Source organism: Oreochromis aureus, linkage group 3, assembly GCF_013358895.1.
Source record: "Oreochromis aureus strain Israel breed Guangdong linkage group 3, ZZ_aureus, whole genome shotgun sequence".
Lineage (NCBI taxonomy): Eukaryota > Metazoa > Chordata > Actinopteri > Cichliformes > Cichlidae > Oreochromis > Oreochromis aureus.
The window spans coordinates 2,228,189-2,253,685 of NC_052944.1; the positions used below are offsets into that span (position 1 = coordinate 2,228,189).

General features: G+C 44.8%; 1 protein-coding gene across 5 annotated transcripts; it reads right to left on the reverse strand.

Annotated features, from left to right (window-relative positions):
* Positions 1 to 307: 307 nt before the first annotated feature.
* On the reverse strand, positions 308 to 25,497 carry frem1a (Fras1 related extracellular matrix 1a). 5 transcript variants are annotated; one of them, XM_039604892.1, is made up of 39 exons: positions 25,454 to 25,493; positions 21,749 to 21,830; positions 21,395 to 21,701; positions 18,890 to 18,984; positions 18,393 to 18,703; positions 17,727 to 17,923; positions 17,316 to 17,639; positions 17,119 to 17,227; positions 16,700 to 16,831; positions 15,407 to 15,751; positions 15,174 to 15,316; positions 14,549 to 14,745; positions 14,370 to 14,460; positions 14,118 to 14,285; positions 13,821 to 14,029; positions 13,083 to 13,176; positions 12,754 to 13,006; positions 11,503 to 11,706; positions 11,234 to 11,419; positions 10,959 to 11,155; positions 10,671 to 10,875; positions 10,099 to 10,243; positions 9,862 to 10,003; positions 9,254 to 9,449; positions 8,389 to 8,653; positions 7,616 to 8,033; positions 6,699 to 6,900; positions 6,479 to 6,623; positions 6,286 to 6,415; positions 5,993 to 6,065; positions 4,017 to 4,055; positions 3,666 to 3,815; positions 3,381 to 3,589; positions 3,210 to 3,257; positions 2,950 to 3,126; positions 1,704 to 1,835; positions 1,385 to 1,500; positions 1,226 to 1,311; positions 308 to 640 (listed from the first exon to the last, which is right to left on the reverse strand). In XM_039604892.1, the coding sequence occupies exons 3-39, from the start codon at positions 21,632 to 21,634 to the stop codon at positions 438 to 440; spliced, it is 6,576 nt and encodes a 2,191-aa protein (XP_039460826.1). In that variant the 5' UTR covers positions 21,635 to 21,701; positions 21,749 to 21,830; positions 25,454 to 25,493; the 3' UTR covers positions 308 to 437. The 5 variants fall into 5 exon arrangements, 4 of the variants coding, with proteins under 4 accessions (XP_039460826.1, XP_031581682.1, XP_039460836.1 ...); XM_031725822.2 differs by lacking the exon at positions 4,017 to 4,055 and having other exon boundaries at positions 21,395 to 21,676; positions 25,454 to 25,497; XM_039604902.1 differs by lacking the exons at positions 308 to 640; positions 1,226 to 1,311; positions 1,385 to 1,500; ... (14 more) ...; positions 10,099 to 10,243; positions 10,671 to 10,875 and having other exon boundaries at positions 10,962 to 11,105; positions 21,395 to 21,676; positions 25,454 to 25,497.

The window sequence follows — 25,497 nt, forward strand, 5'->3', positions numbered from 1 at the left end:
ACTGGACTGTATTGGACTGTGCTGGACTGTGCTGGACTGTACTGTACTGGACTGTATTGGACTGTGCTGGACTGTACTGGACTGTATTGGACTGGACTGGACTGTGCTGGTCTGTGCTGGACTGTACTGTACTGGACTGTATTGGACTGTGCTGGACTGTGCTGGACTGTATTGGACTGTACTGAACTGTGCTGGACTGTACTGGACTGTGCTGGACTGGACTGGACTGGACTGTGCTGGACTGTACTGGACTGGACTGTACTGGACTGTGCTGGACTGGACTGGACTGTGCTGGACTGTACTGGACTGGACTGTACTGGACTGTGCTGGACTGTATTGGACTGTACTGAACTGTGCTGGACTGTACTGGACTGTGCTGGACTGGACTGGACTGTGCTGGACTGTACTGGACTGGACTGGACTGGACTGTGCTCAATTCAGATTTTAAGCGAGCAGACAAAGTGATGACCTCTGCTCGTCTTACAGTCCCTGATTTGCCACTTTGCCCTCCTCCAAACCAGAACACACTTTTTGCTTTCCTTCTTTTTTGTCTGAGGAGGCATTTTTCTCCAGTTGGTGTAGCCGACCGGCTCGCCTCCGGCCCACTCCCAGCGCCCTCCGCCCTCCCTGTCGTTCAGACCTGGCACAACAGAGAAAATTAGCTCGTTCCATTCTGCATAAAAAATACACCGACAGAAACTTCTGGAGCTTTGGCCCTGGACTAGGTGGCAGGTGCACCGCTCCCTGCAAACACAACATACAGATGTGCAGCGTCGGGTTTAGCTCAGTGGGTGAGCAGCTGCATACGGTGGATCGCTCATCCCACTGAAGTAAACCAGCTCCCCGTCTCTGGACTACTTAAGCAGGAGTACCTGGATCCATGTAAGGACGGGGAGCAAAGTCAAACCCAGAACCTTCTTCCTCAATAAAGTGAATCAATACTAGAAATGCTGTTGTTAGTTAGGTTACACAGAATTCTTTGTACTGGATACAAAAACGTTTCTTTTAATTGAAGGTTTATTAAACTTAAAGAATGTTCCAGTTGTAGTTACGTTTGTGTCCAGCGCACTTTAAACTTTACATATTAAACTAGACTGAAAGTACATTTTTACACAGTGAGTGATTTTTTATTTCTAATGCATTACAAGCGAATGAGGAGCTGACAGTAATGACACAGTGACATTATTCTGAGTGTTACTCACACATGTAAAAACACCACACCTACCGATCCAGAAAGGCTTTCTTCCACCAAAGTCCCACAGCCAGTCCATGTCAGCTTTAGACACAACACTTGCCAGTGTTGCTTTAAACCTGACATTAGGAAGACAAAGAAGTTATCTTCTCTGAAGCACCTGATGCCTCCACACAGCATGTTGAACTGTACCTTTCCCTGCAGGCCCTGTTTGCTTCACTCCACGTCAGCTTGCGTTCAGTACTGAGGATGTAGCAATAACCACCATGAAAGGTGGAGCCCTGAGGACACATCTGAGCACTCACCATCTGTTTCAACAGGAAAGATGACGTGATGATAATTTTAGATCTGCAGCTTTTCAGTTAATTTGCAAGCAGAACACAATAATTTAGGAAACAAAGTTAAAGCCTCATTAGGCAGATTATTAGCGAGGCCAGACACTTTCTTTGTCCCACTCAAGTAAAGCGTTCTTTTAGTTCATGTATGTGTTGGTGTTGTGAAGCTGTAATACCTGATCAGTTGGTGCCCAGGGTTTCCAGGAGACACCGTTGCAGTGAAAGAGCTCATTGGTAGCTTGGTTAAGATGAAGGAGGCCTCTAAGTTCTGGCACACAGGGTTTGGGGACGGGGTTACCAGCTGTAGTCTGTGACCCACAAACATTCACACAGAAATGATTATAGTGCTGCTCCACAGTAATATGCAACATACTTCACAGCATGTGGAGCAAGACAAAGTCCAGTATGCACACTAGCAACAGAGCTACTACTGCGCTGCTAGCACATCATGCTAACCCAAAGGTGCACACACCTGAAAGACAAGAACTTGGATGCTGGTTTGAAAGTAGTCAAGCCAATGAGCCAATGTCAATTCTACTGTGACTCAGTACTGCAGCTTGCCTATTGTGAAACATGGACTATATTTTATAGAGCATATATGTCAGGGGCTCTGTGAGCCAGCACTTTGAGTTTAGTTTCTATTTTTGATTTTTAGTTTGGGGTTGAGTTTTAACCCAGTTTGTTTCCTTGTTTGTGAGTCTTTTCCTGTCCTCTGTTTAACGTTTAGTTATGCTCGTGCTTGTGTCGCCCTTATCTGTTCTCATGTGTCTCTGCTTGTGTCTCGCCAGTCTGTCAACTGTTTCATGTTTGTCAAGCTTGTGTTGTCATCTCTCCAGTTTTCCTCTTTTATTTTGAAAGTCTAGTGTTTCCATGTTCAGTGTGTTTAGTTTTGCTTCCTGTGTGGCATCAGGTTTATTAGTGTCAGCTGTGTTTCCACTCCCCTCGTTACCCTTCTGTGTGTTTAAGTCTGTCTCCCTCTGTTCAGTGTCGGCTCGTCTGTCCATCTCGCTTCATGTCACGTCTGATCTCAGGATGTTTCAAGCTACCGTTCATGTTCAGATTACCACACCAAAGTTTTGTGTGTGTTTCATGTTCTCGGTTTGCTTATGCTCCTGTTTGCTTTGCCTTGTTTTGTGTTTGTGTATTCAGCCTAATAAACAGCTCACTTTGTGTTCCATCCTTGTGTCTGCTTTTAGGTCGGCTTCGCACAAACACCGGCCGCCCGGCTGTAACAATATCTGAGCGAGAGCAGCTAATCTCAAGCTCAAGTGCTTGGTGGAGATTGAAGTGTGAATTTGCATCAGGATCAGCAGATTCTTGCCTTTTCTTTTAAACAGATATAGAAGCAAAACAAAAGGATTCCCCGTTCCTAAAAGCCAAGCTGATGGAGTTCGAGGGGGAAGAAAACCCACTGGTACTCACATGTCCCTTAGCCACACCAGCTTTTTGAGGTTTTAAGATGTTTCTGTGAGGATGGGACTTGGACCCCTCTGACCGACGCTGGTGTGCCCCCCTGCTAACCACCTGGATGTTTGCCTTTCTGCCCTTCCTGGATGGTGAGGTGTCATCTTCTACTTGCATTTGGATGATGCCATGATACTGAAATTGAAGAAGCAATAGAAATTAAAACTTTAACTTTCAGACGCCTGGTTTGATTGGTAGGAGCGGGGAGTGCTACCTACTGTGTAAACTGTGTCTGTTCCATTGTGAAAAACTGATGATGGTGCAATCTGAAAGGAAAAACACAGAGCAGCAGTTCATGGAGCATCCCTACCCACGTGCCACTGCAAAAAGATTAAACTGCAGCGGTTTAATATATAATACACTCAAACAGCAGAACAGTAAGTACTTACTGACTTTGCATTGCCTCTGACTCTGAGTTTCTTTTGGGGGAGTCCTGCTCCTGGCCTGGAGATGCTGTCTCCACGCGTCCAGATGATGGAGTCTGTCCCAAGAGGAAGTTTCTCTAGGTGTATGGATCCATGCTGAGGGTACGTGTTGGACTGGATCTCCTGTCCTCCAAGAACAGGAGCCTCCTGATTCTGCTCTAGCCTGCACTGCCCTGTGGTTTTAGTGCGGTGGTAAGATAAGTCTATCCTCAAACACCATCATTTAAGGCAAAATACTTTTTTTTTTACCTCCTGCTGAGTCTCTGATGGTGAGCGTAGCTTTGTTGATGCTGCCAATGACCGTGCTTACAGGAGAGACTAGCACCACCTCAAATGTCTCCTCAGCCTCCTCAAGGTGATCGTGAATAATCTCCATTTGCCACCTTCGCTTTGACACTCCTACAAACACAGTGTTTATATATATGTGTGTGTGTGTGTGTGTGTGTGTGTGTGTGTGTGTGTGTGTGTGTGTGTGTGTGTGTGTGTGTGTGTGTGTGTGTGTACACAGGTCAGCAGTCCATCACAGTGTTTACACAGAGACATTTAATCATTCATTCACAGTAAAGGTAGACAGTAAAAAAATGAGCCAAGTGTAAAAACCTGCACTTCTTCCTGCACTTCCTCCACTTCCTGCACTTCCTGCACCGTTTTGGGCAAAGAAACAGTGACACGGACATTTTATTTATGTTTTATTGCACAAAAGGATGAACACACGATGTTAAAGTGCATCCAGAAAAGACCAAACATTTGCATTATGCTGCTAACACAATCCACAAACACTGTTTTCTTCCTCCAGCACACGAACTGAAATCAGCTGATTGTAGCACAAGTGGAACTAATAAGGGGAACAAACAGGCAGACAGAGGAACAATGAACTACTGGGAACCGCTTCTCTACAAGGCTTTCAATTCCCATCTCTAAAGAGGACCATTAACACGTCGCACTGAACTAAACTGTTGCTGCAACAATAAGAAATTCAGTCACAACACAATTAGAAGAAGGTCATGGTCAGGTTCTGTGGGGCTCTGAGGTTCGTTCTTTTCTGTGGACGATTACAGTGACTCATCTTCCAGTTCTGCATTTTCAGTTTTCCTAGTTTCTCTAAGTTTTCAGTATTTATATTTCTAGTTCTTGTTTTTCATGTTTGTTTAACTCAGTGGTTCCCAAGCTTTTTTGCCAGGCCCCCCTTTTTTACAAGATGTTGCCCCCCCCCCGCACAAACACATCCTCCAAACACACACACTCATATTTTGCTCCATTGCGGTTTATTTCACACCTCAAACATTTAGTAAACAATTAAGCAAATACAAGTAAACGGCAATAAATTACAGGTAGTAATAAAATAAACTACTAACTCTTTTACGCTGCGTCCACACCTACACGGGTGTTTCTGAAAACTCAGCTGTTTCTATGCGTTTGGGCTTTTCGTCAACACGTAAACGGCGTTGCGATTCACCGAAAACGGAGATTATTTAAAACTCCTTTTTTGCGTTTACGTGTGGACGAGGAATACAGAGTTCGTCACGCAACGTCAAAGGTATGTGCCTCTTTTCACGTCACGCTGTGGCCACGTTATTGTTTACATGAGATGAATTGCAGAATGGCAGATAGAGACGAAATACTGTTAATCTGACTATCTTCAGGTTTTACACGCTTACATATACACACAGTTACTGTCCCTGCATTTAGAAAGGCAGAGGCGTCATGGTGTGATTATTTTACGTGTAGTTGTTTTTTCCTGTGTAATAATATTCAACATTGCTGTCAATACATTTTTCAAAAAATGTCTCTCTGTGAAAAATGGGTTCAAAAACAAAAACAGCTGTGGGATACTGTTTGTCCGTGATTTGAACCGGGGGAACAAATTACGGCAGGATCAGCCTGATATTATTTGTATCCCGCTGTAACTTTACTGCATAAAGAGCTAACATGTCCAAAATGTCAGGAGTAGTTAGTTATTACAAGAAGTGTTTGTGAACTAAAAATCAAGAATGTGGGATACTGTTTGTCCGTGATTTGGAGAGCCCAGCGCTGCTCCCGACGCAGGGAAACTAATTTTGCAGGGGAGACCTACCTTGGCACTTGTGCAGGTGAAGCCAAAGGGAAGATATGCTTCACCATATTTTCTAGTCTTTGTCTTAGAATGAAGTTGGTTTGGAAACATATTTGGCGATGCTTCATCTCCTGCTTTGCGTTTGTGTGGGAGCCCCGTCAAAAACCTGTCCACAGTGTCCAAGCGCTCTTTTTTTTTTTTTTTCCTTTTCATACCGCGCCCCCCCTGCAATGGCTCTGCGCCCCCCCTAGGGGGCGGGCCCCACACTTTGGGAACCTCTGGTTTAACTGGTTCTTTTCACATGACTGGATCTTTAGAGTGTGGGTGAAAGACGGTATATCCAGAGGAAGCCCACACACGCCCAGAAAGAACCTGCTGCCTCCAGCACTTATAAAGACACTGACCCAGATCCTCACCAAACTTTAATGACTTTCTTTCATTGCCCAGACTCAAACACAGACAAACTGACAGCTGTTACGGCCCAAACCGCGGCTGAATCTTGTCTCTACTATCAAACACATACCTGGATCAAACTGGACGAGTGCAGAAGGGTTTGTGAGGAAATCCTTTCCAGCAGTTGCAGTGACCTCATTTACCTAAATAAAGAAACGAGTTGCAGAACCACGTGTTCATAAACCTGCATACAGGCTAAATGTCCTGTAGCTGAGCTATCACAAATCTCTTTTCAGTTCAGTTCACCTCATATTTATTTCACAACAACAGTCACCTCACAGTGAAACGCTCGTAGTTAACCTTTGTTAGAGTTTAAAAAAATGATAACAGCTCCTCAGTTTCAGTAACAAATGACGTGCAAACCTTGACAGCAATATATGAGGATACGGCCAAATTCCCCCGACGAATGATGTCCAGTGAGATCGTTCCCTGCTCCTCGCATGCTGAAGACTCGGTCTGTAGCAGCTCCACCCGGGACCACCTGAACTCGAGTCTGTAAAGAACAAAGTTAATACAGGACAAACTCTATACTGTTTATTTAAAGTATTATTCTTACAGGTGACGAGGCCCTGTGTTTCCCAGCAGATCGGACACTCTGAACTCCAGGCTGTCTGAGAGAGACTCCGTGTCCAGACTGATGATATATACAATACATCTCTTGTTTAGCTCCATCTGCAAGAAGCGCTGCGGCACAAAACCACCTGCACAAAGTCAAAAGCATAAGGCTCAGGGTTTTCTGCTTCAAAGTTAAGCTAAGGTGTAAAAGCCGTCCTTACCTGTGGTAATGTTTTCTAGGAAACCAAAGTGTGGAGGGCGAACTATACAGAATGTGAGCTCTTCTTCTCTGCTGTTGATGTCTCGAGCCTTCAGTTCTTGGGATGACAGAAAGATGCCGTATCGGCCGTCAGCTAAACGCTCTGCTTTCCAAAGAGGAAGCAGTTTCACAACCTCAGGAGGCGACTTATCCAAAGGCCTGATCTGAAATTACACACAGCTTGATGTTGTACTTGATAGAAAAGTCACATAAAACAGCTTTAGTACATTTGAATAATGACCACAAACGTGGTTTAGCACTTTAGGCTGTTTGGATATAAAAGGCAGCACGGTGGCACGGTGGTTAGCACTGTTGCCGCACAGCAAGAAGGTCCTGAGTTCAATTCCACCATCAGGCCGGGGTCTTTCTGTGTGGAGTTTGCATGTTCTCCCTGTGTTTGCGTGGGTTCTCTCCGGGCACTCCGGCTTCCTCCCACCGTCCAAAGACATGCAACTTGTGGGGATAGGTTAATTGGATAATTCAAAATTGCCACTAGGTGTGAATGTGCGAGTGAATGTGAGTGTGAATGATTGTCTGTCCCTGTGTGTTGGCCCTGTGACAGACTGGCGACCTGTCCAGGGTGTACCCCGCCTCTCGCCCCATGACAGCTGGGATAGGCTCCAGCGCCCCCTGCGACCCTGAAAAGGATAAGTGGAAGCGAATGGATGGATGGATATAAAAGCTAACCCATTCAGTGTTTGTTTGCCTTAAGTAGTGCACATGTTTCTAGTTTATGACCAAAAGAGGTCACAGAGTTGTTGGCCTTTGACCTCTAGCTCTGCTGCTGAGTCCAAATTAAATTTAAAGTTTGTGTTTCCAGCAGAATTACGGCACAACCACAGTATCTCTCACAGTCAGAGCCCTCCCCTTATAACCTACCTGAATTGTGAAGAAAACAGGCTCTCTGTGTAACAGCCCGTCCAGCAGGAACCCTCGATTAGTGCTGTCAGAGCCAGTGAAGGAGAATCGGTCTATCTGTGACGGCCCCCCATCGTGTTTATATGCCACCTCCAGCTCCTCTATGTCTCTCTGGGTGAAATTAGAACCCGTGCTCAGTGTTTCACCAGCTAAAACTAGTCTGCCGTACTGTGGCGGCTGTGAAAGGACAAATGTCAGCGTGCTGGGTGGAGTGTCAGGGTCTGACAGAGACAGGTAGTCTGGACCCAGGATCATGGAAGCTCCCTGGGGCAGCGTGAGGACTTTGTTGGAGGACAGAGATGGTAAGATACGATCCACCGTTTCCACCCCGATCTCAAAGCTGCCGTTTAGGCTGGTTTTACCATTGCTCACAATAAACCTGTCAAAAGAAATGCAAAGGACTGGGTGTTAGCTGTAATGTGATCAATGTAATGACTACACAGATTTACTTTTGCACTGACTGAAATGTGTGCATAGGTCCACGTTTAAAGGCCTTTATTCTTATTGGCTAGGAGGCTAACTTTCACCAGACAGCTAACTTCAGGCAGCCATCTGCTGTTACTGGTTGGGGGTGATCTATGTGCTGCTTTGTTCTTCTACACCACTTTGGGTTATTGGTCTAACAACCACTAATTGAGTGAATCCCACTGAAACAAAGCTGCAGGTCTATTTTAAATACTAAGCATCGTTAAAAAGCACGTTCTCCTTAATCTTAGACAGATTTTCAGACTCACTGGAAGGTTTCTTTGGGTGTGCTGGCTCGGCTATCATGGACATAAGCCACGAGGTTGGCTGCTATGTCCATCTGGCTGAAGGTAGAAATGATGAGGCCGGGATGTTTCATGTACTCTATGTGTCCGTGAGCAGGCGGACTGGTGATGGTGTACAGAAGCTCCTCTGGCTTGTCTGTGCCATCTGTGGCTAGCAGCACATCGGTGGTGAGAACAATACGATCTCCACGGCTGACGTTCGCTGGTTTCACAAAGACGACAATGTTTCCTAAAAAGACAAAAGTACACGGTGTGACTACGCCTTCACTGCAGCCACTTTCAGCAGCTGTTTGTGGGTCTTTCTCTCTGCAGAGTTGCATTTATTACATGAATTATTAAGATATTGTTTTGTTGGACTGAGATTAGGTGGCTGTATGCTATGGGTATATTAGGTATAGGTGCCGGTTACCAAGACTACATCAAGTGCCCTCAGCAGGTCTACTAGATGATATGAATGCAGCATTACGTACAATCCCTGTTGGGACCATCACTGAAACCAACCAGCTGCTCTACACCGTCGCAGCAGAGATCACGGTGATGCTTGGCTACAAGATGAACAGCCACAAAGAGCAGCGTCCTCCATGGAGAGGGACACTATAGGCCATCAGCTAAGGTGAAGGTAGCATGGAGGGACGTTAGCCAACTACTGGAGCTGCTACAAGGTGTGATGAAGAAAGGGGTGCAAGAAGTACAGCAAGCTGCCAGCATCCGAGACATGAAAACTAACAAAGATTCACAGCCTTCTGTTTCTGCTTACTGACACTGAGCAGGATAAATGTTCTTCATTGATCAGGAACCTACAGGAATAAGTTAAATGGAGCTCCGATACCTTGGTCTAGGTCTTTGATGGAGATCTGGAAGTGCTGTGAGGGTGATTCATTCTTTCCATCCAGCAAATGGAAGACAAAGAAATCCTGGCTGTTAGCAGCACGACGGCCTGTGTTCACATAACGTAGAAGGTTCATGTCGACCATTTCTTGGGTGCAGTTGTTCCCAGCAGCCAGTGTGACCCAGCCCTGATGTTCCTGAGACAGGATTACACATAGTTAGAAACACAGCAGCTCCCCACAAATTCCTTAGCAAGGGAGTAATGGCTGATCAGCCTTTTAAGTCTTAAGCAATGAAAAGTCAGAGAGAGATACAGATATAAAGAAACAACATGGACCTAAATAAAGGAGCTATGAAAAGAATCAAACATAAACATCACCTATTACCATCATCTGTGTCTCAGAGACCAGAGCAGCTCTGACAAAGTGGAACTAGGAGAACCTTGAAATTAAAAGGAACTTTGATGGTACTGCACATCAGAGGCTCTCGATGATGTTTAACTTGCTTCAGACTTATTATGTTAAACTGTAACATTTAACATCTTCTTCCACCAAACCAACATAAACTGATAGATATTTTATACATATAATAAAATGACACTGCACTAACTTTAAGCTGAAGCAGTCCTTGGGTTGGGACGCTTTCAAAAATGTACATGAGCTCTGAGGAAGGCGTGTCACGGTCCTGTGCCAACAGTGACGCGCTGGATATCAGTCTGGCTTCACCTGGCTCCACGTCTAGGCCGGTGTTCCTGAAGGACACAAGATCGATACAACAATCACTTCTGTTTGTCACAGTTCATCCTGCACTGACTTTAAACAGGGAGTCTGAAAATGTTGGTCTAACCTGATAAGATGGGGCTTCTCATCATTCACTTGCAGCACTTTAACCATCACCTGTTTCAGGACTTGGTGCCGTCCATCAGTCAGCTGGATGGTGAAACTGTCCTCCGCACTCTCAGAGTCATCGTGCACGTACATCACATCCATATCTGTTGGATGATGAGCACATTGCTCTGCCTCAGTGAAAGATGTTCATTTTATTTATTTATTCTTTAAATGATTCATTTTTAATTAAATGTGCACCTTAGTGGGGTTTTTGTATTCGGTAACATGAGAGTTTATTTCATTTAAGAAATATTAATATTAATATTTTACCCTCCACTCTGCACTCACTGCTAGATCAAGGCAAATTAATAAAACTATTATTATTGTTGTTGTTGTTGTTTATTTGAATGCACAACAGAACAACAACATGTTGATTACCCACATTGGTAACCTTGGATAAGTGCGGATGTGCAGCTGGTTAGATATCAGATATTGTTTGGATCATCTTGAATTTGCAACTATTTTATAAGTAATATTAAATATTTGTAAACTATTTCAGTCATAATTGAAGCATCAACATGTGACAAACACCATTTATAAGATCTGCCATAGTAAAGGCAACAACAGGAAGCTGGTGCTGGGTCTCTCGTTTCTTGCCGTCTCCCCTGCTGTGGGTGATGATGCTGCCGTGTCGAGGGGGTGTGGCCACACTAAAGAGCAACACGTTCTTGGGGATGTCCAGATCCGTCGCATGTAAGACAGACGAGTCCAGCTGCTTCATTTTTCCCTCTTGTACCTTCACACACAGGGACGTAATGACGATGAACAGTCATGAGTATTATTATCAATGAAAGTTAGATGTGCATCATAAAAACTTACCGTGATGTTGTGAGTCACAAACTCTGGGGCTTCATCATTTGTGGGGTTTATAATGATGTAGAAAGAGACATGGGCGGAGCTGTGTTTGCCGTCTGTGACACAGAGCATCAGGTGGTCAGCTGTTGGCTCCACCCTCTGATGTCTGGACTGCACATAGTTGACATGACCCTCCATGATGTCCTTGTATGAAAAAGAAGCTGAGAGAAAGAGGTTGGAGCCACAAACATCAAACAGTCCTTGTTGAGTGCTACGGTCATATACAGTGAGATGCTCACCTATGCTCACTCCGGTGTTGCTTTTCTCAAAACCAGGAGTGGGGAGGACATTTTCAATGTAGCCAAACTGAGGCGGGGAGGTCAGACTGATGACCAGCTCGTCCAGCACTGTGTCCATGTCAGAGGCTTTCAGGTGAGCCGCAGTAATCGGGGCCGTCCCACCTTCATTCACTTTAAAGATGTCTGCTACAAACAAGCAAACAGGGCATAGATACTGTACTTAAAGTACATTTCCCTTTTTCCCGAGGAATTCAAGTTGAGATGCTCACGTGTTTCTAGCGTAGGTGGTTGGCTGTCAACAGGAAACACGGTGATCTGGAGGTCGTACACGGGTAGAGTCTGCCTCAGATGAGCAGTGCTGCTGACCCTGACGGGACTCCCTCCACTGCAGCATAAAGCCAGCGTCTCCGTCTCTCCATCAGAAATGACAAAGGTGATGGTGTCATGGCGAGGACTGAGTCCAATCTCTACTTCTAAAACCACAAACGTCAAAAAGAGCCTTTAGAGAGAACAGCTGCTTCACCATCACACTTCAGCTATATTCATATTATAGACAAACTTGACAGCTTGGGTGGGAGAGCACAGAAGGGAATCTGTTTGTCCTCCATTGCTGTCACAGTCCTGGCTCTGGTGACACAGCATGTAACTTAGATTCTCTGAGTTATTCTTTGTGTTGTGTTGATAGTTTCTGGTTTCCTGTTCTGTTCCCTGTGTCCCACGTCTCAGTCTGCATCCCGATGAATGGCAAACTTCCTGTTTATTGTAATAGCCCGTAGACTGTTGGGAGACCTGGGTATTCGACCCCGAGTTTTGAGTTTACATTATTATTGAACTTTGATTTTGTTATTATGTATCTTTTCTAGTCTTTAGGTTTCTTTGTTACAGTTCTGCTTTCTGCTGTGTCCCCTTGTCAACTCTGCGTCTCTGTTATGTTTCCTGTTTTACTTTCTGTGTCTCAGGTTATTGTATCAGGTTTTGCTTCCCCTGTCTCGTTAGCCCTGATTTGCCCCAGCTGTGTATTTAAGCCCTGTGTTTTCCTCTGTCTGTGTTGGGATCTGCTGTCATTCCACGCTGTGTGTTCTGCCTGCTTAGTTTGTTTGTATTCTCAGTTTAGCCAGTTCTCTGTTTTGCCATCGAGCAATAAATCTAAGTTTAAGTTTACTTTCTGCCTCCGAGTGTCTGCACGTTGGGTCCTCCTTACCACCACTCCTGCCTGCACACAGCCTCACATGAAAATATACCATCATCTACATAATATCCTTCTGAGAAAGGAAAAAGTCTCTTTCAGTTTAGCTTTTTTGTGATTTCTGCCTCTTTGGAGCTAATAGAGGCCACTTAAACACACGAGACATCACTGTTTTAGCAGCGTAGCTCAAATAAGTCTAAAGGCATAGATGGAAAACAAATGTCCATTACAGAGGACAGACACTAATAGTCTCCACAATAAGTATATTATTCTTTTTTTGTTTGCACCTGTGCACCTGTGTACCTGCTCACCTGTATACCTGTGCACTGTGTACCTGAGTGTTTATATGTGATGATCCCTGCAGTGATGTCTGCCTGGATGAAGCGGTCCACCGCTGCACCTTTTCTCAGTACCACACCGTGATGCGGCTGCTGCACAATTAGGAAGGACAGGCTGCTGTTGTCGCTGTCTCTATCAGTGGCATAGATGTACTCTGTGGTGATGACTACTTCCTGCCCCTCTGCACAGCTGAGACCTGGTTTCAAACCTGCACCGACTACTGGGACCTCATCATTGATGGGCTTCACCTGGAAATGGACAAAGAGGGTGAAGCAAGTGCAAATTCTCTGTTTTCTGTTTGATGTTGGGCGTTTCTTTAATTACCATCACTTGCAAGACAAAAATAACTGAACTGGTCCCGTCTGTTGCAGTGAATTCAATGTTGTCCTGTGTAGTTTCTGAGCTGTCATGACTGTACCTACATGACAGATAAGCACAAAAAGATATGAAATGTAATGTCTCTTCTTAACAATGGTTATTTAAAGTAATCACCTACAGAGGCAGAGAGACTGAAGAGGACGGTGACTGAGGAAGAAAACAATAAAAACAGAAGCGAGTGAGAGTGAAGACAATTTAAGATCCTAAAAATGAACTAATGAGTCAACAGCGAGTAAAAATACAATTATTATAAAATAAGCCTGGTTTGTATTGACTGTGTTTGTTGAGGAAATGATGGAACATGCAGACTTGGATGCAGCAGCACCTTAAAATGACACCTTGTGATCACAGAGGCACCTGTTGTCACTATCCAGCAGCAGCTACACTGGGTTACTTTAGATGCTCCTATGGTAGCAGGATAAAGATGGAAATCTCCAGATACTGGGATGCTTCACTGAGACAAGCACATGACTGCATTATCCTGAGAAAGGAATAAACTGTTTCTGCAACACCTGTCAGTGCAAATGTGGACAGAGGTGATCAGTTGTATAAGGAGATTATGTGTCCCAGATCAAGACAGGACTGTAGGAAGACTTGATCCAGATCATTCCTATACATGCAAGAGACATGCAAAGTATTTTAAATGGGCGGCGGCACAAAGAACTAAGATCCAGGACGTCTGACCTAACTTTGTGGCTTTTCAGATCTTGCAGAGTGAAGCTTTGTCCTGGTTTCATCAGGAGGCCACCGAGATGCAGAGCCCCATGCTGTGGTTCCCTCTGCAGCTCCACCCGCAGAGCTTCTTCTGAAGAGTCCTGATCCGACAGCAGCACGTGTTCAGGGCCAAGCCTGCGCTCCCCTCCCTCATCTACGGTCAGAGGCTTGGTAACAACCTGAAGGAGAATTTAATCACATTTCTTTGATGCGTTCACATTGCTGCATGTGGTCAATGAGATCAGAATGTGATCATTTTCTGTCCACCTGTGGCGGCTGGTTGTCCACTGGCTCTACGGTGATGTTAAAGCAGATCCCAGTGACTGTTTTACCTAGATGGTTGGTTACAGAGAGAACAAACTGGATTTGCTGGGAGTACTGGCCGATGTCCATGATTGGAGGCATGTAGGCTACTTTCATGAAGTTTACTGCATGCTGCAAACAGGAAGGAACCAGAGATTTTGAGCCAGACCACATATGTGCTTACAATATCTTCCTGACTAAGAAATAAAGATTTACCTGAGTGAAGACCTTCAGCATTGGCGCGTTGGCGTCTTTGGTAAATTTGGGTATGCTGTCGACCAGAAACAGCCTCCCTGCATCCGGATTGCTGCTCAGTAAGACGACAATACAAAGACAACAGAACCTTCAGACAGAACATTTCCCCACAGCAGGTTTGTGAAGCTGAGGCGACTCACCTGTGGGGACGAGAGTAAAAAGGTGGAGTAGTCACAGTAAACGTCAGCTCTCTGTCAGCTGACTGCGGGTCTGCAAAGTGAAGCTGCTGCCGTGTGATGTGGACTACGTCTGTTTCTTTCAGCACAAGACACCGACTGGAACCTGGAACCTCTTTAGGTGGTTTGTCTGGAACCGGCTCGACGTGCACCATCACCACCTCCAAACAAACAAGCAAATGAACAAAGATATCTGATATATATGGTTATGTATGCGCCCTATGTGCTGTCAGTGCACGTTCAGGTTGTGTGTGGCACTCTGGGCTGTGTTCCTGGACATCATGTGAAATCAAAGACAAAGGGAAGAGTTTCAGCTTCATTTTTTCATGAACTTTACAAGGAAACGAGATTTCACTGAGTTCACCTGTTTAGCCAAGAGCCATTTAAAAACGTATCCATAGGTGTGAAGGTCTCTGCTGCTACGTTTAGAGGTTAGGTTAAGAATGAGGAGGATTTAGTATTTGGGGAATATAGAAGAGATAAATGTGACTGAGCTATGTCAGGGTATCATGGTGCACCGCTCAATAGTACATCCTCATCTGATCCAAACTACATTACAGTATCTTTAAGGTGAGATAGTGCTACACACCTGAGCCTCTGATAGGTTGGGTGGGTCATGGAAATCAGACAGTACCACCTCAAACCAATCATCAGACACCTCATGTCCAAGATGACGATAGTAAACCTTTGACTGAGACAGGTCCTTCTGCAGAAAGTGGCTGACAGGGTAACCTGGATCAAAACCAGTACGTACGATATGATGTTAGAACACAAAGAGACGCTCGGTATGATACAAGTATAAAAAATGATCCGTTTTCCGACCTGTTTTCCCTGGTCCAGGAATTTTCATAACCTCCCCTGATTGAGGGGGGCGGGTAATGTTAAAGAGGATGTAGTCATCACTGGAGTCCATGTCAGAGGCCTGAAGGGTGGAGCCTCTCAGCAGAGCTGTGTGGCCCTCAGGGACCTCCAGCAGCATGTTGGTGATAAGAAAAGGAGGCGTGTCATCCTTGGGGAGGATCTTGATGGGGAACTTGTGTCGGGTCTGATGATGACCGTCAGTGATGCGAAAGATTATGAAGTCTTTGGTGGAGTCACTGTCGTCATGGTGATAGCAGACCACTCCCCCTTTTATGTCATTGACAGTAAACATGAAGCCCTTTCCACCTAGAATCATATCAAACTATTACATTCAAACAGATACAGGCAGCATCCGAACCAAGACGTCAGTGCAAATATGACCAAATGGTGATGTGTGAAACTGTGCACTGGACTTGTGACTGGTACTGGACTGAGATCCCACCATGGGGGTCAAAACACCCCAGTGGTATCGCTGTTGTTAAAGGTGAACAGGGGCTAGGGTGATACACAGGTAAGACCGTTCCCACAGACTAACAGAGATCCAAGAAATGCAACAATGTTTTCATCATTTCATTTTGTTCAACAAAATTGACAAAAAGATGAATTCAAACAGTTTTTGAACACCAACTTTGTCCGGCTTTAATGATGATGGAGCTCATAGGAAATGTAAATGTAAACAGGACTCTCATTTAGTTTCAGCTGAGACGAGACAATGAGACCTTCCGTTTATGAGCAGTGAAAGGCTTTCTGTTATGGAAATAAGTCTGCTGATCATCTGCAGAGGAATGGCTTATTTGTTTCAGTCAGGTTTCAGAGCTCATCACAGCACAGAAACAGCTTTAGTGAAGGTTACAAATGATCTTCTTATGGCCTCTGACAGTGGACTCATCTCTGTGCTTGTCCTGCTAGACCTCAGTGCAGCGTTCGATACTGTCGACCATAATATCCTATCAGAGTGATTAGAACATGCTGTAGGTATTACAGGTACTGCACTGCAGTTGTTTTTCACAAACTATCTTTGTCCCGTCTTCCTCACCTCACCCCCAACCCCCCGTCGCAGCAGATGGCCCCGCCCCTCCCTGAGCCTGGTTCTGCCCGAGGTTTCTTCCAGTGTTTCCTTCCCACTGGTACCAAAACGTTTGTTCATGGGGATCATCTGATTGAGTTTGTGTTTTCACCTTACAGTAGAAAGCTCCTTGATTGTGATTTGGCGCTATATAAATCAAATTCAGTTGAACAGAGTTGTGTTAGCACCTCTGACTGTTAGCCGTCCATGCTGCAGGCCGTCCACAGTTATGATACGAACGGCGTCCAGGTTGTCGTTGTCCACAATCTGAAGCTGTTCCCATGTTATTGGACGAGACTGACCCTCTAACAGGCTGAGACCTACAAACCAAAGTGTTAATGGTTACAATTCATGTAACTGGTCATTCTGGAGGACACCAGCAACACCAAAGATGGGAAGTCTTTAGAACAAATGAGAAAATTACAAACGTCATTTTGTTTTCTTGAATGGGACATTTAGGGTCAAAATGCTAGCAGGAAACTGACAAACACACAGCTGAACACCAAAACAATAACCCGACAGTCTAACGAGAACTATGTTTTATGAAAGTGGATCATTTTTAGTTATCCAACCAGAATGCTGAGGTCATGTGACAGTGATGACGTACCCATGTTCCAGGACACCCTGGGAGCGTTTGTATCTGCAGTCCTCACAGACATGTGAACAGTTAGTGTCGGGCTCTTCTCAAAGTAAAAGTCATGAACTTCAAACTCCACCTGTAATTAAAAAGACGTTTTACACACCAGTGACAAGACACAAAGACATAATGCTTTAAAAAAGAAGAGTAAAGCTGGATGTGCTAACCTCATAGTTCCTACGTTGGTTATGTGAGAAGTTAGCAGGTTGATATCCAACGAGCATGTCGTTGAGATCAAGCCACGTGAAGGAGGAGACTGGGCGAGTGTGGTCAGACAGATGGGTGATGAAGCCGTCCTGAGGAGCTGTCGTGATGTTAAACACTAAAAGCTGTTTGGGAGTTTCTTCGTCTTCAGCATCCAGCGTAGCAGTGGAGAGCGGAGTAAGGATGAACTGATCTACTTCCAGAATAAACATGGACATGTAGGCTGGTTTGGGGGGCTGGTTGGGCGTTGCACCAGTGATCTGCACTGGGATCCAGGCCTGTTCAGACTGAAAACACACCAGGAGAAGAACTTTGTACCAAATGTGTAATTCATGACAAATTAAACTGAGTGCATATAAAGTGTGCTGAATTACCTGATATATGCTGCCACTCCTGGTGTCCTTCAGATCCAGTCTGACTGCAATGTAATCTACCTGTGGAGATGGAGGGTCTGTGTGCTGGTACCTCAGCCCCATCACCAGGAAGTCCTCACAGGAAACTGTGGTAAACCTCACCAGCTTCAGACCCTTCAGGCAGTCTTCAGATTTACACATTGCTCTGGCTTTGTTGTCTACATGATGACACGACACGTAACCATGAGCAAACGATCACGCTTTGTATTCTGCTTATATGGAGTGTGACACAAAGCTGCCACAGGTAAAATATAATAAAATATCGTCTTCCCTTCCTGAGTGACGGTGCTCCAAACCGGTACATTTAAAACTGATTTGACATCACAGTGAAGATGACTTTGCATATACATAAGTCAGTGTGTTAGACATTCTGTGAGCTTCAACTGACCACCAACATGTAATCAGGTCATCCTGGAGTCCAGGTGAATGTTCAGTTGACATTTCAGTGTTGCAGATGTGAACATGAAGGCTGTGCGTCCATAAAACGCCTCATGCACTGCTAGCTGCTCTCAGTGAAGCATAAAAATCACTTTTCATTTCTTTTATGAACTAGCTGAAGAACTATGTACTTCTGTGTTATTTTATTTTGGTTTTAGGATCTAATATCCAACCAGTGTCATGGATTACCCAGCTGCTGACGCAAATGGATGAATGTCTCCGGCTCATCCCCTCTCCTGACGGCTTCCTCTGGTTCCCCTGTGACCAGCTGCCCGTGGGTTGGCAGATGGGTGTCATGGCTATTCAGATGGATGCTACATTCCAAGCTTGACCTCCTTTCATAGTGGAAGGAGACCACATTTCCATCCACAGCATTCGAGAGGCTGTAGAACTCAGGAACCTCCAGGGATTTTGGCCCCAACCTAATGATGGTGCACTCAGGCTCCATAATTTCTACATGGATGGAAAAGACCTCCATGTATGTCTCTGTCTCTGTGAACCTGATGTCAAAGGGAAAAAGACATTGACCTTCACAGATAAATAGCAAACTGTGCTGTTTCTTTATGGAGCGCTGTGTCCCAGTGAAGAGTACTGTCAAAAGGAAATGATTCAAAAATGTGTTTCTTTGTGTGTGAAATATACAGTCTCTTTAAAAACCTGCATGAAGGACTTGATCAGCCATTTACCTGTACAGGCGAAGCTTGACAGTGTCTTCTTTCAACAACGGGCAGCCGTTGTGGACATACTTTACTTCATCGGCCAGATAATCACAATCAAACACCTGTGAGGTGAAAATCAGCATCACCAAGTATAACGAGTTAGTCTAACATGTAGGAGACAACTTTACAGAGTCAAAAACATCGTCACAGAACAAACATAATGTTTCATTATACAGCTCACGTTTTTCTTAATAAGTTTATTTGCAGAACCCAAAGAATTTGTGGTTCTTTTCAGAAATATTTCGTGGGTGCTGCTTCGGCTCAGTGTCATGGCGACTACAGGCCACACGGCCAAAGTGCAGATTATTGCTCTGTCCCCAGTGTCCTGTCTAACTCTACTGCTACACTGTCCAATAAAGGCAAACGAGTATATATTTCTAATTAAACAGAAAATAAATAGACACGTGGGTCTAAGACCTGACCTATTACTGGACATTTGCAAAGTAAGAAAACCTTTTGAAAATGGCCACACTGAGGGTGCGAGTTAGACTCTTTGTGTGTTAACAACAGAGATCATATTCCTCTGATAGTCTGAACAACACCTGAATATCATAAGACTATCCTTTCATTTTTTTCTGTTCTATACTTTAGCAGAATTGTCGTCTGAAGGCCAGGAAGGATTTATTTTTCAAGAGGAACAATATGACAATGCTATATTATTATTGTTTATTTATTTATTTTATTTTAAGTTATTACAAATTGGACAGACAATTAGAGAGAAAGAAAGGAGAAGGAGGGGCAGTAAGAGACAATCACCTGTTAAAAGAAGAAAAAAGAAAACAAACAACAAGAGAACAACACAATGAGATGAGAGCAACAACCTAGATATGTGTAAGTAACAGTCAATACTAAACACTGAATGTGGCACTGGTGTGCACACTCAAGGTGTGCGCCTGAGTTCAAAAGGTTTCTCCATGTAATGATCTGCTAGAGGGTGTGGGAAGCCATAGCCCCGCCCCCCAGAGCATGAAGCAGATATGGAGGAGATCCAGACCCGGACATCCACAGCCCCCCAGAGTGTGGTGTCTTCCATTTGCTTCAACAGTCACCAGCAGGCAGTTGCAGTAACAGTATTGGGGATCACGCTCCATTTGGAGTCAGTGTTCCCAGCCTCCATGTTCCCAGCCTCCATGTTCCCAGCCTCCATGTTCCCAGCCTCCATGTTCCCAGCCTTCATGTTCCCAACCTTCATGTTCCCAGCCTCCATGTTCCCAGCCTCCATGTTCCCAGCCTCCATGTTCCCAACCTCCATGTTCCCAACCTCCATGTTCCCAGCCTCCATGTTCCCAACCTCCATGTTCCCAGCCTCCATGTTCCCAACCTCCATGTTCCCAACCTCCATGTTCCCAGCCTCCATGTTCCCAGCCTCCATGTTCCCAGCCTCCATGTTCCCAGCCTTCATGTTCCCAGCCTTCATGTTCCCAACCTCCATGTTCCCAGCCTCCATGTTCCCAACCTCCATGTTCCCAACCTCCATGTTCCCAGCCTCCATGTTCCCAGCCTCCATGTTCCCAACCTCCATGTTCCCAGCCTCCATGTTCCCAACCTCCATGTTCCCAACCTCCATGTTCCCAGCCTCCATGTTCCCAGCCTCCATGTTCCCAACCTCCATGTTCCCAACCTCCATGTTCCCAGCCTCCATGTTCCCAGCCTCCATGTTCCCAGCCTCCATGTTCCCAACCTCCATGTTCCCAACCTCCATGTTCCCAGCCTCCATGTTCCCAGCCTCCATGTTCCCAACCTCCATGTTCCCAACCTCCATGTTCCCAGCCTCCATGTTCCCAACCTCCGTGTTCCCAGCCTCCATGTTCCCAGCCTACATGTTCCCAGCGTCCTTTGGAATGCTGTAGCAACTCTGCCTGAGCTGGAAAATGAAGATGCCTCTGAACAAAGACCCTGACTGTGTGTTTGGGCCTGTCCCACCCCCACCACCCGATCCAGCTCAGCAGTGATCAGTTTGATCAGCTGACAGCTCACCTCCTCCCTTTGAGTGTCCAAAACATGCAGATGCAGATCATCTGATGAAACAAACCAGATTCTGTCCTTCAAGCTCCCACCCCAGACCTGGATCCAGCCCAGGGCCTAGATAACTCTGCCCCAGGCTGGGTAAACTGGTCCCATGGTTGTTTTGTCACTGGGGTTTTATAAGACTATGTTAAATTAGTTCATAATGAAGGGTTAAATGATTATGAATTTATAATCATTATTATTGGGAATGCCCGAATAGTGAGTGAGAAACTGATATAAAGAGTTTTCATTCTGATGTAGCTGTATCATGTAGCTGCTCCGTCACTCATCATTTCATAATTACATTTTTATACAATTAAAAGACATAGAAAGGGATCAAATTCACTCTTGATGTGAAATGTTACAACTGGATGTTGAACGGTTAATAAAAAGTGTTTTGAAAGTGTAAAACATGCCGTCCAATAACAGCACACAGCTTTGTTTGAACACACAGGGTTTTATTACCTGAGGCAGCAGTTTTCCTACTCGCTGAGTTATGGGCTCGTTCATCACCACCTCCAACTTGCACGAATCCTTCTGATGGGGAATGTGGAACTGCAAGTCCTCCACGTGAAGGTAGGCCGATTGGCCTCGTTTCACTTTTAAACCCTTGTTGACTTTAACAAGGGAACCATGTGATGCACAGTGCACAACCAAGAGCAGAGGAAGACACATCCAGGCCAGGAGCTGAACAGGTGAGCCCATTGCTGTCAGTCACAAGCCAACGTCTTTGAGGAGCCTTCAGGCCTGCACCAAACAAGAGCACGATCACCTTCAGGAAAACACTTCAGTTCAACTCTTCAGCCAATGAAAGGATACCTGCTAGACTTTACTCTGGCTGCATGCTGACTCAGCTTCCTCTGGCTTTGAGCTTGAACCAGGCGGGAGGATGAGTCAGGAACTGCAAAGGAAGTGAAAAGATTTCAGTTCAAAGCATTTCATACATGAAGAGTGTCAGTGTTACCCCTGACCTCTGTGGCACGACACAGACTGTAGGTGGGATGGGAAATAAAGTGAACACGATATGATGCTGTGAAGATATTATGGATAGCTAGTCACCAAAAATATAGTTGCTTGCTTCCCACTGACTGCCAGAGAAATGCTGCTCATTAATCTGGATCCATCTGAGCCAGTTTGATTCCCAAACCAGGCGACATTTTCCTTTATGGCACAGTGTGTTATCAGTGCTGTTCCTGGGTCCCAGATGCCTCCAGAGCATTGAGCTCTTTCAGTGAGGTTTTCTTTCTGATGATCATCCACACCCCATGAGGCCAGATCTTGCCAGGAGCTCCAGACCAGGAGTGATTAATGGTTATTTTATATTTCTTCTGTTTCTGAATGGCTGCACCAACAGTTGTTACCTTTTCAACAAGATCTACAACCCTGACATCCTTTGGCCAGGCTTTGGTCCACGGTGGTGGAGAGGCTGAAGTGAAAAACAATCATTCTGTGGACAGTTGTGCTTTACACAGCTGCTGAGTTACAGGAGTATCTGTAATGCAGCCAATCACAGCCTGCAAATCATTTTAACTTTTATATGATGTGTTTTTGGATTTGTGGGTGATGTTCTTGCTGTCTCCATTAAAATTAAAGTTGCAAATGAGTGATTGTTCATTTCTTTATAAGTGCACAAACTTTGACATTTATCAGGGGATCAAATAATCATTTCCCCCAGTGCACCACAAGCTGCTGCTCACACATCCTAAATAAGACTGTGAGAAAGACCCCCCCCCCACACCCACCGACTGTGTTGAACTGAGTAACTACGTGCTCTACAAATGAAATGATGGAAAACATGATGCTGACATAAACTTACACTATTGGGTCTAAATGAACATGTCAAACCAAACAAGCAGCTCCAAATGAAAAAAGCGTCCACATACTTCTGGCTATATAGTGTAGCTGATGTTGTTGTATGTAATAGAAGCTTCATCTTGGACATGTTTCAGTATAAATGTTATCTCTATCATACCTTTGTAGCTCCATCAGTGGCACCAGAGACAAAGACCATGGGGTCTACACGCAGAAGCTAGAGTAAACACACAGGAACCAACACTGGTGCTTTCTGAAACCAGCGACACAGAGCTGTTTGTGGTTTTGGTAATTATACGTGAGGGAACAGCAATGATCAGAGACAGCTCCAGACATGTTTGGGACACATACGCCTGCTCCTGCCACACTTATCTAAGACAGCTCCAGTGGAAAAGGCTTCATTAACCCATCTGCAAAATAACTTCCTATAAGCTAAGGGTGCTTTAAATTGTTACAGTGTTTTCACATCCTGCCCAGTTCAGCTTACGTAGCCTGTCTCGTTTGTGGAGCTGTTACTTCTTTTCCACAGTAATCAATAAAGCTTAGTCCTGTCTGACTGTAGATCAGGCTGAGGATGCAGATTAGAGCTGTTCAGTATCTGAAAGCTGATCTCAGCCCTCCACATTCTTTCAGCATGTTCCTCAGGTAGGACACCTGCCCCAGACCTCACACACTAAGCACCTTATAATCACCCTCTGTAGCAGGGAACATGCTGCAGCTTGTCCCACATGTGTGGAGCTGTGTGGAAAAACTGAATTTCCACTGGTCAGAGTTTTAGTGTGTCTCAAGAAAGCTTTTTTCTGATTGTTCATCCTTAACCTCTCGATGTAGTAATACACATTTAAGTGAAAAAGCTCCCAAAGTGTGCCGGATAAAAATTGAACATTTGTTTTGCAAAAGCGTGTGAAGTTAACCAGGAACATAGGAAGTACAACCTGATAGCTGTACTTTATATTCTGTCCTGGTGTGTAAATATTCTCCATGTACAGTCAGGATAATCAGTCATTTTCCAGTGTTGCCATGAATGTCTATCAGATGTATAACAACACCTTAGAGCAATTATTAAATGTTAGATTTATGTTGAGTGTTAGTAAACAATGGTCCTTTATTTTGAAACTTCAGTAAAACCCAAGTATCCTCCCTGGTTCTGCCGGAGGTTACTTCCTGTTAAAAGGGAGTTTTTCCTTCCCACTGTCGCCAAAGCGCTTGTTCATAGGGGTCATATGATTGTTGGGTTTTTCTCTGTATGTATTAAGCACCTTGAGGTGACTGTTGTTGTGATTTGGCGCTGTATAAATAAAGTTGAATTGATTGTTATTAGAATCTGCCTAACAAACTTGATCCAGTACGCCCCTCTGTGTGGTTTTACTCACCACACTGATGTAATGAATGCCACACAGTAACTATTGATGTGCTCCACAGACTGACTGACATGCTTTGAGTTTCCAGTTTTCATTTTGCATGAACAAAATAATTATAATAAAACAAAATGCTTTGCAGAATATATACCAGCTGTTGTTCAGAACTTTTGTTTATTTTTAAAGACATATTTGTTGGCTGCAGTCGTGCGATCAGACGTCCTCACACACAGCTCAGTTCAACATTTTTAATGTTCAAAATGTTTACGACAGCCACTACAAAAGGTGTTTGCATGCCAAGCACACACCTGTAAATATGCAGCACACATCAGCACATACTGCCTGCAGACAGATACTGTGTGTCAGCTGGGGTACAGTAGGTGCAGCAAAGTCAGCTGCTACTGGAGCATGATGCCAGCAGCTTGCTCTGTGTGGATGCACAGAGTCTCTATGAAGAAACTACAGAACCAGCCTGGACTTATCCAGCACCTTTGGGACATCTGGTACTCTGAAACCAGAGCTTATCACCCAGTATCAGTGTTGTGGATGGACAAACAACGCATGGCAGGTCAGATAACACTGTCCAGGACTAAACGGCACTACATGACTGCATGATGCTGATGTTTACTGTGTGGTGTCCTCTCACAGAGCTGGATGTCTCTGATGTGTATCCCAGTGAGGAGGCAGCAGATGGGAGTCCTGGGAAAGGTCCCAATGTTATGCTGCCTGGAGCACTTTGGGTTGATCCTCTTCCTGTTTGGGCTCAGCCTCGTGTTACAGTCCTTACACAACATATCAGCAAGACATTTTCTGTCTGCTGTCCACTCCTAACCCACAGGCTGTATGGTGATCCCTGGTTCATGTGGGCTGATGGTGGAGGTCACACAACAAGCTGACATGTGGTGCGTCTCCAATAAGGTCATAAAATATTCTTAAGGTCAAATATTCATAATCCTTCCCTTAAATAAGATGAAGCCCTCCCTCGTTTCTTTTCCAACCCAACACACAACGCTGAGGAAGTGTGATGCGTAACACTGAGAGCTGCTTCATTCATTCATCTCATCCTCTAATCTAAATAATGACAGCAGTCAGCACTTTTTAAAGCCATGAGGGGAAAAAGGTAATGCTGTTGAAATCACAGGCTGCTAACATTTCACTGCCCCTGAGTAGAGTACAGCAACATGTGCACATGTCCTGCTATATTCAAGCTTAACGTGGTCCTCAGATTTAAGATGAAACATCAGCACAATAACATGCAGAAGACAGACAATCAAACTAAAACACACAAGAACAAAAAGAAGATGAAGACGTGCAAGAAAACTAAACAAAGATCACCACTTCAACATGTTCTTACCTGAACAGCTGGCACTTCCTTCCTTCCTTCCTACCTTCTGCTCC

Bases quoted from the DNA above. Each gene is read 5' to 3' on its own strand.
- frem1a (XM_039604892.1), bottom strand. From the start codon at position 21,634: ATGGGCTCACCTGTTCAGCTCCTGGCCTGGATGTGTCTTCCTCTGCTC. The intron at 8,034-8,388 runs GTGAGTCTGAAA...TTCTTTTGACAG, and splicing joins ACACCCAAAGAAACCTTCCA to GTTTATTGTGAGCAATGGTA. The intron at 3,127-3,209 runs GTAGGTAGCACT...CTTCAATTTCAG, and splicing joins GAACAGACACAGTTTACACA to TATCATGGCATCATCCAAAT.